This window comes from Carassius gibelio, chromosome B9 (assembly GCF_023724105.1).
Source record: "Carassius gibelio isolate Cgi1373 ecotype wild population from Czech Republic chromosome B9, carGib1.2-hapl.c, whole genome shotgun sequence".
Taxonomy (NCBI): Eukaryota; Metazoa; Chordata; class Actinopteri; order Cypriniformes; family Cyprinidae; genus Carassius; species Carassius gibelio.
In genome coordinates this window covers 1,036,068-1,051,950 of record NC_068404.1, presented here as the reverse complement: position 1 = coordinate 1,051,950, position 15,883 = coordinate 1,036,068, and the positions used below count along the sequence as shown (strand labels likewise).

The 15,883-nt window shown below is 41.0% G+C and overlaps 1 protein-coding gene and 1 long non-coding RNA gene across 3 annotated transcripts; one reads left to right on the top strand and one right to left on the bottom strand.

Annotated features, from left to right (window-relative positions):
• Positions 1-245: 245 nt before the first annotated feature.
• LOC127964431 (uncharacterized) lies at positions 246-3,044 on the bottom strand. Its single transcript, XR_008155042.1, has 3 exons — positions 2,270-3,044; positions 2,044-2,140; positions 246-1,869 (listed from the first exon to the last, which is right to left on the bottom strand). It is a non-coding gene; the product is annotated as an uncharacterized LOC127964431 (long non-coding RNA).
• A 2,025-nt stretch (positions 3,045-5,069) lies between these two features.
• pcbp2 (poly(rC) binding protein 2) lies at positions 5,070-12,287 on the top strand. 2 transcript variants are annotated; one of them, XM_052564639.1, is made up of 12 exons: positions 5,073-5,255; positions 5,843-5,981; positions 6,822-6,854; positions 6,939-7,055; positions 7,435-7,566; positions 7,635-7,763; positions 8,333-8,407; positions 8,492-8,533; positions 8,617-8,689; positions 8,766-8,821; positions 10,726-10,895; positions 11,226-12,287. In XM_052564639.1, exons 2-12 carry the CDS (start codon positions 5,889-5,891, stop codon positions 11,260-11,262), a joined length of 957 nt encoding a protein of 318 aa, XP_052420599.1. In that variant the 5' UTR covers positions 5,073-5,255; positions 5,843-5,888; the 3' UTR covers positions 11,263-12,287. The 2 variants fall into 2 exon arrangements, with proteins under 2 accessions (XP_052420598.1, XP_052420599.1); XM_052564638.1 differs by having other exon boundaries at positions 5,070-5,255; positions 8,333-8,533.
• The last annotated feature ends 3,596 nt before the right edge of the window (positions 12,288-15,883 follow it).

The following is a 15,883-nucleotide window of genomic DNA, read 5'->3' as shown; positions in this document are numbered from 1 at the left end:
ATTATCTTTTTATGATGCTGAGCTCACTTCCCATCTGGATAAGCAGGGAAAAGGTTAAGTCCACTATGCCCCTTAAATTCCAGCGGTACTGTCCCAATGTCAGAGTGATACTGGACTGCACAGAAATTGCCCTGGAAACAGCCTCATCCCTGACCTTACAATCAGAAACATTTTCAAATTACAAAAACAGGACGACATTGAAAGGGCTAATTGGAGTTGCTCCCAATGGTTTGGTGACATTCATCTCACCCCTGTACACTGGGTGCATCTCAGATTAGGAGATCACCAGGATCAGTGGAGTCCTTCCCTTGCTGGAGCCAGGAGACGATGTCATGGCGGACAAAGGGTTCCTCATTCAAGACCTCCTTGCTGACGTTGGATCTAAGCTCATCATTACACCTTTTAAGCGTTCAGCTCAATTCAGCAAGGAGGAAACGGAACAAACCCAAGCCATTGCCCGCCTCAGAATTATAGTGGAAAGAGTGATCGGTAGGATAAAGTCCTTTCACATCTGGGACTCTCCCGTGCCGCTCACACTGATTGGCAGTGTGAATCAGATCTGGCTTAACTGCTGTGTTTTGTCAAATTATCAAGGACCTTTTTGTTTTGAAGAGTGAATTAATGTTTGGTATGTAAATAAAGTGTTAATAGTATGTAAATAATTTAATGTTCGCACATATTCTTAAAAATCAAATTAAATATAATTGTTATATTCTTAATATTTTTCTGTTGAAATGTGCCTTTGATTTCACACAAAAAATAGATGAACAAATAAAAAAAGTTTGGTCAAAATTGTGCATCATTTAATTTTTTTGGTATGCGTAACATCAACTGATTAATAAAAACTCATAACATCAAATATTTACAATAAAACAAATAACATTACAGATCATTAACATTAGGACAAACTAATTGGTAAGACAAGATTAGTGTAATTTAAGGTATGCATTCATGTATGTGCCATAATAAAATATATCTAATTGCTCTTTCATTTCCGCAATGAATGAGTCATCACGCCAAATTCTTTCCACGGTTAAAGTTGATCGGGTATCGGTAACAAAGTCACACCATGTCAGTCCTGTGATTGCCAGTTGGCCCTGAACCTGCCAGTAGTACTTATGTGAACGCCTCAGAATGGCGTGGCCTTCCTGCACCTTGAGGTGAGCAACCTGAGATGGATCAGTTTTTGTGCTGCTCTTCACTTCAACCAGGCCAAAAGGAGGTGACTCTGAAGGGTCATACACCCGACCGTCTGGACTGGCCCCGAGATGTGGTGCGTCAGGGTGAATGACGAATCCTGCTGGTAACACATTAACTCGCAACAGTTCAGCATAGTTTGCCAGTACTTCAGGCTCCACTAGTAGCCCATGCTTCATTGCAGCTGTTTGCTTTGTGGAGCCTCTGATCATCTGAATAGCTGCAGACTCCAGCTCTGCACGACACGCCCTACTACAACAAGCATCCCAAAAACGACTAGCAGTCAGCCTTGGTCGCCGTAGCTGTGTCCACGCAGGACATTTGGATTGCTGCTGAGTTTTTTTGCTATCTCACAGGACAGCTGCGGTGACACTTCAAGAGACTGGAGATGCATAAACTGATGCAAGGTCGGGACAAAATGCAACCTGGGAAAAATGTGCTGCATCACAGGAAGGGATGGAAATTCTGGAGCCATGTGGTGTAGGAGGAGGTCACTGGTCTTCTTGGGTGGACAGTGATAGGACATGGGGGATCCACGAGGGACAGACCCAAATTTAGATGGCGTCAACTCCATCTCAGAAAGCCCATCCAATACAACAGCCATGAGAGGTTGGGGCTGCACCTGGCTTAATTTGCTTCCAGATGCCATCATATATGGATCTGGCAGTGGTCCTAGACAAGAGAAACACAAGATTATTGGTCACACAAAAGAAAAGTTAGACTTGAGTGCATAACTACATTTACATTTTATTCATTATATCTGAGGTAACCATCATTTGGTTAGTCATAACATAAAAAAAAAACTTAACTTGCTCTCACAAAGCAACAAAAAGTTAAATTAATCACCTGTATATGCCTTGTACAGTGTGGACCTCAGACCGTCCTTGCCAACTGTTTTGGGCTTTTGCACCACCAGCTCACTAACCGGTTCAGGATGGATTCCCTTAAAAGTAAAAGACAAAAAGCAATTACAGTCTGTAGACACTACTGGGGGTGTTTTTATAATAATTTAGAGTTGTTATAGATACGCATCGGTTCTTAAATCATAATGACATGTTTATCACAAACCCACCTGTGTTCTTGGTCTGTGCCATCTTTGCAAGCCACTTGTGCAGGCCAGTGGGGGTGGAACAGCCTGCAGACCCAGCTGTGAATAATGTGCGGTCTGGTACAGGATGGCAACTATGTGATTGCAGAATCCTTTACCAGTCGCACAACTGCAGGAGAAAGCTTTCAGGTAGGCACTCTCTACATCCAGTGATATCTAGACACAACACATTAAATAGGTTACAATTAAGTCATACTTATGTTGCTACATCAATGTTCATAATAACATGAAACTATAACTTTCAGTAGGGTGACCAGATTTGAGTTGGTAAAAAAAAGGAAGAGTGAAGTGAGTTTGTGAGATATTTCATTGAGAGTAATGGGTGTGCAGAGCTGCGTACATAATGCAAATATGATTACATTTCATGTATGTTCAATGTTATTTTATTATATAGGTATCAAAAAAGAGGACATGTCCGGGAAAAAAAGAGTACGTCTCGTCACCCTACTTTCAGTAAAATAATAGTAAGTGAAGAAAATGCCGCAACCGCAGCAAGAAGAGTGAACACGCAAGAACGGGCAACTTTTGCCAACCGGCATTCTGTCTGTCTATAGTCAAACCTCCAGTTTGTGAGGCTCCTCGCTCTTTCTCATTGACCTGAAGCATTTACCTCTCACTACTACCTGTCCCTGGAGTATATTTGATACTATAACCGCATACAACAAGAAAACATTACGTGTTATCTCACATAGAAATACACAACTTTACAAGACAATTTCAGTAACATTTCACATTTCAACGTTACCTAGTAATGTTACAGCTTCACCAAATTACTGGTTGTTAAGTTAATCTCGTGCCTTCTCACTTAAACATACACACAACATATTCACTGCGATGTGTTGTACCTTATATTACAAATTCGCAACACCTAAGATATACAGTTAACGTTAACAGAGTTATAACCGGTGCTATGGCTAAAGCTAGCTAAAGCTTACCTTCGTAATTGTGGATAAACTCTTCGTGGAAGAACTTTGTCCTTTGTCCAATTTGTTCCCTTTAGTGGACGAATGCACCTCCACACTCTTCACCACATCGGCGCTGGTGAACTTGGGAAGAAAACTCAGGCTCGTCGAAAACACTCTAGCTGACATTTCGATTTCTCCGCCAACAAAGCTCACACCGGAACTGGGTTTACACTTCGTTGACGTGTTTCCGGTTTTTGCGTAAATGGTCTATAGATTGCCTGCACCTGGTGCAATTAACTGGAGTGCAGTTACTGTGAAGACAGGACCAGACTAGAGGAATTCAAGTGCCTATGGTGAAGTGCCTATGGTGAAGTGCCTAAGGGGAAGTGAGCCCACTAGTGGACACCCAGGGAAACAGACTAGACAGCGTGACATTACCCCCTCCTCCACGGAGCAGCAGCCAGGAGGGAGGTGGAGCGGCGGAGGACTATGGGGAGGGACGGAGGGCCAGGTAAAATGGGGAAACATGTACAAGAGAAGTGCAACACAAAACAAGGAGTCCAGGAGGGTGGTGGACCGGCGGAGGATCAGGGGGAAGGATGGAGGGCCAGGTCCTTAGAGGGAAACAGAATGAAAGACACAGACAAGAAACCCAGGAGGTAGGTGGACTGGCGGAGGATCAGGGGGAGGGACGTAGGGCCAGGTCCATAGGAGGAAACCGAAAGAAAGAAACATACGGCAGAACTACAAAAAAAAAATAAACACAAAAACACAAGTCCACGAATGACATCACGTGACGCCCACCAGGGTGGAGCAGAAGACCACCACAACCGTGTGGTCAGGGCGGAGCAGAAGACCACCACAACAGATGGCAGAGCAGCCTCCGCCTCGGCCTCTACGGATGGATCCCTACTAGACAATCTCCCCCCCCCCCCCCCCCCCCCCCCCCCCAAAAAAATACTTTAGGCAACATACGGGGCTGAACTCGGGGCCTGGGGCAGACTCTGGAGCAAGCTCTCCCCTTTGCCATAGCTCCTTGGTGGTGAAGTGCCACTAGAATAAAGTGGACACTGTGGCTTTCTTTAATAGTTGCTGTCCAGTAGGAGTTGATCAAATCTATTATCCATCTGTTATTAATAGACTATTTTCGGTAATCACATTATAACTATCTTTGTTAAATACAGTTTGTTATTCCCCCACACACATCATAACTTTACCACATAGGAGAAAGTACACGCCAATAAAAAAAATATTTAAAAAAATCAGTAAACCTACACAATGACGCTTTCAACAATTTCATATGCAGAAAGCACATACTTTGTTCTCAAAATGAGCCTAAGATGCAAAATAGTAAACCTAATTAGTGATAGTAAAGATCCATTTGAATGAGCACAAACATAAACATTTGTAAAGTTTTGTGGAAAAAAAAATCGATTAGAAAACGCTTAACATATTTAAATACAGTTTAATTTATTATGTGCTATATTATGCAATAATTTCACGATTCTCTTAGAACTTTTCAAAGTGTTATTATTAGTAAATTATATTAAAATAAGTTACAAATAAACTTGTAAATAACTTACAAAAAAGTAGGCTAAATTTAATATAGCCTAAATTTATAGATAATAATAAGAATTAGATTTCAGTGATGTTTTGACCAATGAACTAGCAAATGTATTTCAGAAATAAGGTCTCATTATCATATTGCTGAATGTCTTTTATTATTTATTATTGCTGAGCTCAGTTCAGCGGGCCCCAGTCTTTCAGTTCCACAGTTCTGATCCAGATGCACTTCATCAGTGTGCGGTGCCGTGACGTTACGTCCGGCGCGGCGGGGCGGGGCCAGTGCGCGGTGACGTCAGAAAGGTCGTGGGTGAGAGGTGATTGGGACACATCTTGTTGTCTTTGTAAGAGTGGAGCTCGATCACGCAGCCGTGTCTTCCCTCTTCCCCGAATCCTCTCAAAACTCCCTCCCGAACCTCCCGGACCTCCCCCTCTCACCCTCCGGACCCTCGGACCCTCTCCCCTCCCGCAGCGCGCGTCAGGTGAGGCTTTACCGCGGCTCTCGCGCTCATGAGTGCGAGGGGCCTGCAGGCCGCGGGCTAGCGCTAGCGCTCGGGCTAATCAGCCTCCGCGCTTCTCCTGCGATATAAGTGGATATTTCAGCGTTAAACACGGCAATGTGTCGTTTAAACCGTCAAACAAAAGCCGTGAACACATCCCAAACCGATTTGTTTCGTTTAAAGTGCACTCCGCCGTTAGGACGCTCTGTTACGCAGCTAATAAACACACGAGCCAAAGCAGCTTTACCAGCGATGCACGAGCCGATGTGTAACATTTCATATTTACATCAATAATGCGCTGATTTAAAACAATACTCATTCAAGTTGCAGGAATTAGCTTCTTATTTATACGAGTGGCCTCCTGGGTAAAATGAATATTTATAGTAAATATGAATACTGCTGATGAAAGAGTGAGCAGCACCAATGAATGGCATGTTTACCCTCAGTCAGCGAGTTTTTATTCAGATTCACTCAAGTGTTCTCTGAGGGACAGTGTGGATCTCCTGCATGCAGGTGACTGCTGTTGTGCTGTTCAGTGACTGTGTGTGTGTGTGTGTGTGTGTTGACAGTTGATCATCCGTGACCAAAGATCCAGAGCTCGTCTCATTGATAATCATGGACTCTGGTGTGATTGAAGGAGGACTCAATGTCACGCTCACCATCAGACTGCTCATGCATGGCAAAGAAGTGGGCAGCATCATCGGAAAGGTGGGTTTGAAACAGTGCTGCACACTTACACTTAACATTACTTTGTTTCTGTCCTTAAGTACTTGAAGGATAATCGACCCCCAAAATGACATTTTCAAGTAGTTCCAAAGTTCTCCACACCCTCTGAGACGCAAGAACAGTTTTAGCTTTCCAACAATACTGTTGGATTTATTTACCATTTGATATAGATTACTGTAAATGAAAATGTGATTCAGGTCAATTATTTGTGAAAGAAATGTGACCCTGGAGCACAAAACCAGTCATAAGTGTCAGTTTTTTGGATTGATTTTCTTTAGGAATAATCTCTCCATTGATGTATGGTTTGTTTTAAGGGAAGATAACTCAACTGTATTATTCTGTATTTGAATCCATGTAATTAGCTAAACGTGTTTAGATTTTCTCCATGTATTCATGTGAAACGTCTGCAGTATTCATTTGTATTAGTGCTGAGTATTGAGTAGTGTGATTAGTGCTGGCTAGAATAAATGAACATGGTTCATCCATCGGGGCTTTAATTATTAAGTACATCAAAATTAAATATTTTAGGCTTTTGTTAAAGTAAAAAAGGAAATGAGAACGAATATATTTATTTTCTGGGTACCTGATTTTTGTAGTTCATCCATTACTGAAAACAAAGCTAGTATGTATGGATCTTGAGATGTCCGGGATGTACACATGCTCTTCACATTTAGTTGAATTCATCTTTTGTGTAAATGCATCATTTAACACCTTTATTTTTCAGGTTTTTCTGTTCCCCATAGCACCACCTATTTGTTCTAATACTGGTATAACTGATGTTCTATATGAATGTGTAATATTGCGTTGTTTTTGTGTCTGCAGAAAGGTGAATCGGTGAAGAAGATGCGAGAGGAGGTGAGCTCCGAGGCCTGTCTGTAGCTGTGCTTGTGATGACCGTTTTCTTCCTGCCTCTCTAAAGCAGCCTGTTGTTCTCTGCAGAGCGGCGCTCGGATCAACATCTCTGAGGGGAACTGCCCCGAGCGCATCATCACCCTCGCAGGCCCCACCACTGCCATCTTCAAAGCCTTCTCCATGATCATCGAGAAGCTGGAGGAGGTACACACCACTCTCACTCCTCTGTAAGATCAGGAACATAAAGAAATCTCAACCGCAGAAGCACTTGAGATGCAGAGCAGTGTTCCTGCAGGACTGAAGAAGTCTTACTGGAAATACGGTTTACTTCTCATCTGTGTTAGAAGAACTGAGTACAGCATAATATATTCAGACAATCCTAAATGTATTCGGACACCTTCAACATTTCTCACACTATCACAGTTAATTTGCTGTATTTTAGAAAATGGTAATAAAATACACTATTAAAGAACTGTTCAACAATTCATCTTATGTCATAACTTCAGTAGAAAGGGAAGTAAAGAGCTGTCAGCTGTTAAATTTAAGAATACAGTCTGAAAGTGTGAATGTGTGTGTGCTCCAGGACATCAGCAGCTCCATGTCCAACAGCACGGCCACCTCCAAGCCCCCGGTCACGCTGAGGATCGTGGTGCCGGCCAGCCAGTGCGGGTCGCTCATCGGCAAGGGCGGCTGCAAGATCAAGGAGATCAGGGAGGTGAGCGCGCAGGAAGTGAAGCGCTGGACTGTCTGTGGAGGAGACCGCTCATGTGTTTGTGTGTGTAGTCCACAGGAGCTCAGGTACAGGTGGCTGGAGACATGCTGCCCAACTCTACTGAGAGAGCCATCACCATCGCCGGGACCCCGCTGTCCATCATCGAGTGTGTCAAACAGATCTGTGTGGTCATGCTGGAGGTAAAACTCTCCAGTGACGAGTGGTCCATCCAAAACAGACTTCCTAGAAGTCCTTAAAAACTGCAAGTTCATGCCACATCTCAACATCCAATCATGAACGATACATAGAACCTAGACCCGCCCCCTCTTTTGTTATTTTGTGACATTATTTGCAAAAATGTGTTGTTTGATCAATGTTGCCAAATCTATGGTTTTCACCTTGGACTTGGGCTAATTTCATACTGCTGCCACAAGCAGACGGTGCTTTAAAGAGAAATCCCCTGCCAGCTTTCAACCCTGGAGCATAGTGTTGGAGGAATTGTTTTTATTTATGTTTTTCATATTCCCCTGAAAAGCAATAGTTCTGGCTGTGATTAGGGTAGTTTTGATTACCAGTTGGGATGGTTTTGTTCCACAAACCTGGCAACCCTGCATTTGCTAAACCATTCCTCTGGTGCTGAGAAGCTGCTCTAACATCCTTGTGACGCTTGAGCATGAGGAGCTGGAGTGGTTCACAGAGCTAAAACAGTGTTGCTTATTAAAGCTCAATCTGATTAGATTGTTAGAATTATGATCTGTTCTGGTTTCAGTCGCCTCCCAAAGGTGTGACCATCCCGTACCGACCCAAACCCTCAGGATCGCCTGTCATTTTTGCAGGAGGACAGGTGAGTGTTTCAGTGCCGCCTGCAGCTGTAGTGTGTGTGTGTGAGAGAGAAAGATCTGTTTCATCTCAGACGTGTGTTTTGCAGGCATACGCGGTGCAGGGACAACATGCCATTCCTCAGCCTGATGTAAGAGACGGTTCTGTGTTTTCTCTGAACACATTAGAGCACTTGTGTGGCCTCTCTGCTCATGCTGTGTTCTGTCTCCACAGCTCACTAAACTCCATCAGCTGGCGATGCAGCAGAGTCCGTTTCCTCTGGCCCCCAGCAGCCAAGGCTTCACTGGTAAAGCTCTTCTCTCAGACACTCTTGCTCTGCGTCTGCTCCTGTCATTGGCTGATTGTGTTTCTCTGTTCTGCAGCTGGGATGGACGCTACTGCACAGACAGGCTCTCATGAACTGACCATTCCTAATGATGTGAGTTTGCTGACCTTTCATTTTCGACACCAGCGGTACTCATTGCGTGGCTTGCCAAGCTTTCATTTGTGGCTCCCGTGACCGTTAATATAGTGATATGATCAGAGGTGTAAAGTACTTGAGTAAATGTACTATAGGATCTTTTCGGGTACTTTGTAGTTGTACAGAGTACCAAAGATTTTAGCAACTTTTACTCTCTACTTCAGTACACTATTGAGTGAGTATCTGTACTCTTTACTCCACTACACATGAAATGAGTGTCTGCATTTACGTGGACACTACTAATCCGATCGTTATAGGACTAGAAGCACAATCAGAATAAAGAAGTCACATGTAAACACATCAATCGGATTGAATTGGCCAGATCCGACTAAAATTTAGATTGGATTGTAAGGGGTGGTTTATCCCTTTTGTAATCCGAGTGTGAGGACATGTAAACACTTGATCGGACTGAAAACTGAAACTAGAAAGTACTGCCCATGCGCAGTGATGTAGAAATGTGACGAGCAGAACAAGCTGTTCTTCCTGGTGAATAAAGTGTCATAGATAAGTGTCCTGTCATTGTAAATCTCCCTTTCACTCAGCGTCTGTGAAGTGGAACACGACCATGTCCCAGCAGTCCTTGTTCAAGACTCTCATCAACAGACGACAAGGTTTGAGTGCGGGAAGAGGCACTTGCACTACTTTTTTTTTTTTTTGCTAAAGTAACGTTAAGCAGCACAACAGTTCATGAGCTGGCCGTCGCCTAATTAGGACCTGAAGTAGATCAATATAGCGTGGGCTTTTTAAAACGGCAGCGGGAAACTGTATATTCATGCAGTGTGCGCATGTTAGAAGAGTGAATGCGATCAGAAGCTTGTGTCGTGTAAACGCACAGATCAACCCCATCACTTTATTCAGCGTTCATGTAAACACAACGTTCGGATTCGTCGATCAGAATGAACTGATTCCGATGGAAGCTTAACGTGTCCATGTAAACGCACCTAGCTTTTCTGCAGCGGTTTATTAATGCTACAAAAGATGTGATGTTGCCAACGAGGCACTGAAAGTACTATATCTTGTGCATTCCCCTCACCCAAACTTGTCAACAAGGCTACTTTACGTCTTAATCACAGGTGTTTTATAAATGTGATGAGAACATGACTGCAGCTGCCAACGAGGCCGAAACCAGCACCAGCTATTTCTGTTTACTTGTGTTTACTGTGCATTTTCTTCTACTTTTATATCACTTCCTTTCTCCCGTGGAGCTTCTAGTCAGTTTGTATCTGGTCTCAGGTTGTTATCCTCCTGTATATACAGCCCTAGTGTTTCTTCACTTCTTTGTGGGTTGTTGAATGTAATGGTTGTCTGTTTGCCCGTCGTTCTGTTTTCAGCTCACTGTTCGTTCTAGCTTTGCCATGAAATGTCTGCACACTGATCCTTGCCTCTCCACAACGTTTCAGTTTTTGACTGGCATGTCTCTTTCACTTGTGCATCTTTGAGCCGATAAAATACTTAAGTACTGTTAAAATAAGATACTCTAATACTTTAACTCAAGTTGTTTTGGAATTGGTGACTTGTAACGTGTAGTGGAGTAGTTTTCACTGTGAACTAAGTGTGGTTTTCAGGTACTCTTTCCACCTATGGATATGATGTGATTATGCAGTCAATACAGATGTTTCATAAAAACACTAAACCTAGCAGGGCTGTAACATAGCTCACTAAAGAGACCAAACCCATTATATTCAGTGATGTCTACACTGGATGCGGTGTGGCACGCTCCCATCAGTAAACGGATGCCTCGTTCTGTTTTTGATTCAAATGATTTTTTTCATCGATCGATCGTCATTCATAATCGATGAATCGATTAATCGTTAACTTTAATGCTGCTAAACACAATGTTACTGTTGTTTGTTTCCTGACAGTTGATTGGCTGCATCATTGGTCGCCAAGGTGCCAAGATCAATGAGATTCGTCAGATGTCAGGGGCACAGATCAAGATCGCCAATCCAGTGGAGGGCTCGACCGACCGACAGGTCACCATCACCGGCTCACCGGCCAGCATCAGTCTGGCTGAGTACCTGATCAACGCACGGTAACCAACTGGCTCCTTCTGCTCACAAGTTAAAACTGCACTTCAGTCATGTACCTACAGTATTACTTTAGTTTATTCCTCTCGCTTCATGCTACAGGCCACATAAATACACACATTTAACATACTACCTCTGTATTTAAAAAATGCATTTAGTCACCACTTGTAGAAATAGAGCACTTTAATAAGTGCATCTTGGAAGTGCACTTTTTTTATGTATCTATATTATTTAACCTGGGCTGTATTGTAGGCTTCTAGTCCACATGTCCGTTTCCTAGTTTTAGTCTCCATCAGCGCACATGTGTAAAGACACGCATGTTCTTGTGATTTCAGACTCTCATCCGAGGCGACAGGAATGGCCGCTAACTGATGCTCTCCACCCCCCACCAGCCCTTTCTCCTCCTCCATCACATTACGCTCTCTAAGTGCAAAAGAAAACCAAGTATTTTCAACCTCTCTTTTCCTTTCACCCACCCCAAGCTATGCTTCATGGATATACACAAGTATTTTATTTATTTATTTCATGAAAATGTTTTTAAAATCCCTTTGCGTACAGTTTTTAATGTCTATTTTTCTTTGCATATTTTGTCAGTTAACATAACCGTATGGAAGTGACAGTGGAGAAAGTGGAAAAATCTGAAAACGCATAAATGTTTTTGTTATCTCAGATTTTTCTTATAAAAACAGAAAAAAATAAAAAAGAGAGCAACTACAAATAATAGATTGACCGCTTTCCCTGTATCAAACATTTATTTATTTTAATTTAACTCTAGGAATTTACTGATTTTAAAATCCTAGAAATGAGCTTTAGAGAAGAAGCTCTGTTTTCTGCATCAGATCGATGCGAGTCTGAGCTGTTTCAGGTGACACCTTTTTTCTTTTCTTTTTTTTTTTTTGATTTGTCATTCCTCAATATTTGTCTTTTTTTTTCTTTCTTTATCCTGAAGTTGGAGATTTTGTTAGAGGGAGGTATGGGAGATGCTGCAGTTTCTGCATAAATGACATTACTGCTATAATAATGAGTTGGAAATATTTTTTAGAGAGAAATATTTTTTTTTTTTTTTTTTTCACCCTGTGGTGTAGAGCCCAGACTGGAGGATTCCCAATCGACATTTATATGATGATGCGACTGAGTTACTGATCAATTACATGACTAGAAGGAACTTTCTAGAATTAACACTAGTTTCCTCTCTGCTCTGCTTGAGTAATAGTTATGTTTTCTATTTTATTATTATATTTTTTTTGTTTTCTTTTTTTTTGTTGTTGTTTTTTTTCTTGCAGGAGGAAGGAAAACCTAAAACCTTTTTGTGCACGTTTTCAAAATATTGTAGATTTGGAGTGCAGCTGGAATGAAGAATTAAACATGCAAAATTAAAACATGAGATGCTGAACCTATGGCATGGTTTTGTGTGAATTTATTTATTTTTTCAATGTATACCCTCGTATACTAATGTGATTTTTATATATAAAATAGAAAATGCATTCACTGTCTTGAGGAGCATAGCGAAGTCAAAGATTTTGAGTTAATGAAATGGAATTTGTGACCATAATGTAACCAGTCATAATGGTCAAGTTTTTTTAATTACACATTCTGAAAGCTTAATAAGCTTCGCGTTTGATGTGTGGTTTGTTAGGAGGACCTTATTTAGCTGAGATACAACTATTTAAAAATCTGAGGGAGCAAAAAAAAACATCTGAATATTAAGTAATCTTTAAAGTTGTCCAAAATTAAGTCCTTCACAATGCATATTACTAATCAAAATTGTTTTGATATATTTACAGTAAGAAATTTGCAAACTATCTTCACCCGGAGATATGGTTTGATCCTAACACTGCCCGAGTATTTATGTATATACTATAAATATATATAATATAACTATTATATGAACCATTCTACAGAATTCGTTCAAAGAGTTGGAAACATCTTGGAGAAAAAATGTCTTGTATGCAAATTGTTTAATATCCAAGGTAAGCATTTCTTGTAATTGTGCGGTTAATTCTCATACTGTATTTTCTGAAAATGTTGAAATGTGTGTCCTGTCTCCAAATTTGTCACTACCGAACACTGTAATAATTTTTATTAGAATGATTACATATTGACCTGTTAAGATTTTGTTTACATGTACATTGTTAATATTTGTTGACATTTAATTTTTTAAATAACATAATAAATTAAATAACATTTTTAACATTCAAGGGTTTTATATATATATATATATATATTTATTTATTTTAATCCAATTTTTCTGTGTAAAATGCAAAAAGTTGATCAAGTTAAGAATTCATTAGTTTGAATATATATATTAAACCAAAAACTATCAGAAGATTAATAAATCAATATACATTATTTTTGACAAAACAGCCCATGTTTTGGTACTGACTGCACATGGTTGGCCAAAATCATTCACAGATGTTTTGGTAGTGACAATTTTAGAACCTTTTAAACCTGGCTCAAAGATGCTAATCAGCACATGGTTAGCTAGCAGAGTTCTGAACAGTGGTACACGTATAAAAATGAAATATTATGGAATAACTCCAAAAACTGCTTAATTGCGGGGGGAAAAGGTGTTGGTAGTGACATTCCTTAAAGTTGGACAAATTTTTCTGACTTTTGAACACATTCATTAAAAACACATTCATGTTGACATTGTGACATTTATGTATGTTTTGTTAAAGTTGTAAGCTGGTCTGTTAAAAAGCACAAAAATGCAGTTATGCTAAAACAGTGTATTTTTTTAAGACTAATAAATGATTTGCTGTTCAGTGAATAAACATGTAAATGACTTCCAGTCAGGGATTCCAGTGGGCCGTGTTTAACCATTTCTCTCATTAATACAGATTTGTGTTGTGTGGAGTGGAATGTAGTGATTATTTGGGAATCACCCTAGTTATAATGTCCCTCTCTCATGCCGGGCCCTAGGAATTGTCCTATATAAATATTACTCTCAATTATCTCCAGTCATTACCAACAACACACCAGACAGAAAGTGCACAAGGAGCATGGCACTGCCAGCCATAGTGATCCTACTGAATGGATCTCAGTAGCACATTTTTTTGCTAAGAAATCTACTTTTGCTGTTTTTTTAGGATGAGGGAATGCAATCGCTATATTGCCTCTGGTTCTGAACAGGCTCTCTGAGGGGACACTTGTTGCTGGCACACAAAGGGCCTGTTTACACCTGGTCACTTCATGCATTTCTCTGATAGGATAGCTATCTGATTGTGAAAAGAGCAGGTGCAGGTGCAAATGCCCTCTGAAATGCTTTTTGAGATTGATTAAAATTCGATCGCTTAAACCACTTAAGGAAGGGGTTTGGGACGTAAATGTATCTGATTGTTTAAACCGTATATATAAGTTAGTTTTATTACTCCCAAAATGTTAAATTAAACTAAAGTATCTTTTTGAAGGTGGGATTTATAGACATTTTGTGGAGACATTTATGTGGCCAAGCATAAAAGGAACCATTTTAACAAATTACATAGCTATCCAATCAGATAAAAAGCATGAGGTGACCAGGGGCCTCATTTATAAACTGCAAACGAAAATATTTGATCTTAGAGTGTGCGTACGCTAAAATCCATGGCACTGTTCATATTTATAAACCGTCTTTGACATGGAAAAGTACTTACCACCATGTCAGGGGACAGCCAGCTAAACTTTTTCTCCACACCAAAACTCTGAAGATTAATTCTTAGTTCCACAGGTTTATTGGAGATACAGAGAAAAGTGAAACTGCAAGAACAATGACAGATCAAAGTAAAGCCAACTTAACCTCAACTCAACATGAATAAAGGCTAATTTGCACTATTACTGCTGCATTTCGTTTGTATTCACATCAAGTGAGAAGAAATACATTTGAATAACATTCAGGTCATTATGACACCTTTACCGTGCAACTCATTAGCAACCTATACATGTTATCTAGCATTAGCATAGACGTAGTAAATTCAAACCGTCTTCAGATTACACATTACAAACTAAAAATATTAATAAAAATAATTAAGAATTATTAATAATTGCGAATGATTACTCCCCGACTATGGATAGCGTAATAGGACAATTAGAACATCGTGATCTTAAAGTGGCCATGACCTAAATAGGAACGCATAGGAATCTGACTAAACGTAAAGCATGTTATCTTCTGAAAACACTAAACTCAATGTTTATTTAAATGTTATTATTAAGAATAGAACACTCCCCGTCTGACGTGGACACACGTCACCCACAGTCCATGCACAGTACATTTTTTATTATTAAAAAAAAAAAAAAACCTCGAACCTCGTTTTACCTCGACCTGGCTCACTTTCCCATCTTTGCTAGGGAAGTCCTGTGTAATCAGTCCAAAAGGCCCTTCGTTCCTAGGTGCTTGGCAGTTCTTAAGGAGAACAACGCTTCCAGACTGAATGTTTGGCTGAGTGGACTGCCATTTCTTGCGGGAATGCAGTGTAGAGAGGAATTGTTTCCTCCAGCGGTCCCAGAAGGTGTTGGACAGATGTTGAACCTGCCCCCACTGGGACTTGTAGAGGTCTGCAACCCCAAACTCACCAGCACTTCGTGGGTGAGCTTATCTTTCAGCTGGAGGAACATTGCGTCCAGAATCCTCCTTGCCAGCCCTATCATCCTCTCCCATGATCCACCCCAATGGGATGCATGGGGGGGATTAAAAGACCAGATGCAGCCCAGATGCAGTCTGAGAGGTAAGTCTTTATGGCATTGTTGTAAATATTTTAGGCTATCATCAGTTCCTTACAGGCACCAATGAAGTTCGTGCCACGGTCGGAACGAATGTGTTTGACCGGCCCACACATTGAAAGGAAGCGCCGTAGCACGTTGATGAAGCTAGAGGTGTCAAGGGTGACTTCAATGTGAACAGCTCTTATGCTCATGCATGTCAAAATCACTGCCCACCTTTTACTTTGAGCGAAGCCACCCCTGGTTTTGCGTGAGATGTTCCATGGGCCGAACACGTCAAGACCCACACTAGAGAATG

Bases quoted from the DNA above. Each gene is read 5' to 3' on its own strand.
- pcbp2 (XM_052564638.1), top strand. From the start codon at position 5,889: ATGGACTCTGGTGTGATTGAAGGAGGACTCAATGTCACGCTCACCATC. The intron at 5,982-6,821 runs GTGGGTTTGAAA...TTGTGTCTGCAG, and splicing joins TGGGCAGCATCATCGGAAAG to AAAGGTGAATCGGTGAAGAA. The intron at 7,567-7,634 runs GTGAGCGCGCAG...TTGTGTGTGTAG, and splicing joins AGATCAAGGAGATCAGGGAG to TCCACAGGAGCTCAGGTACA.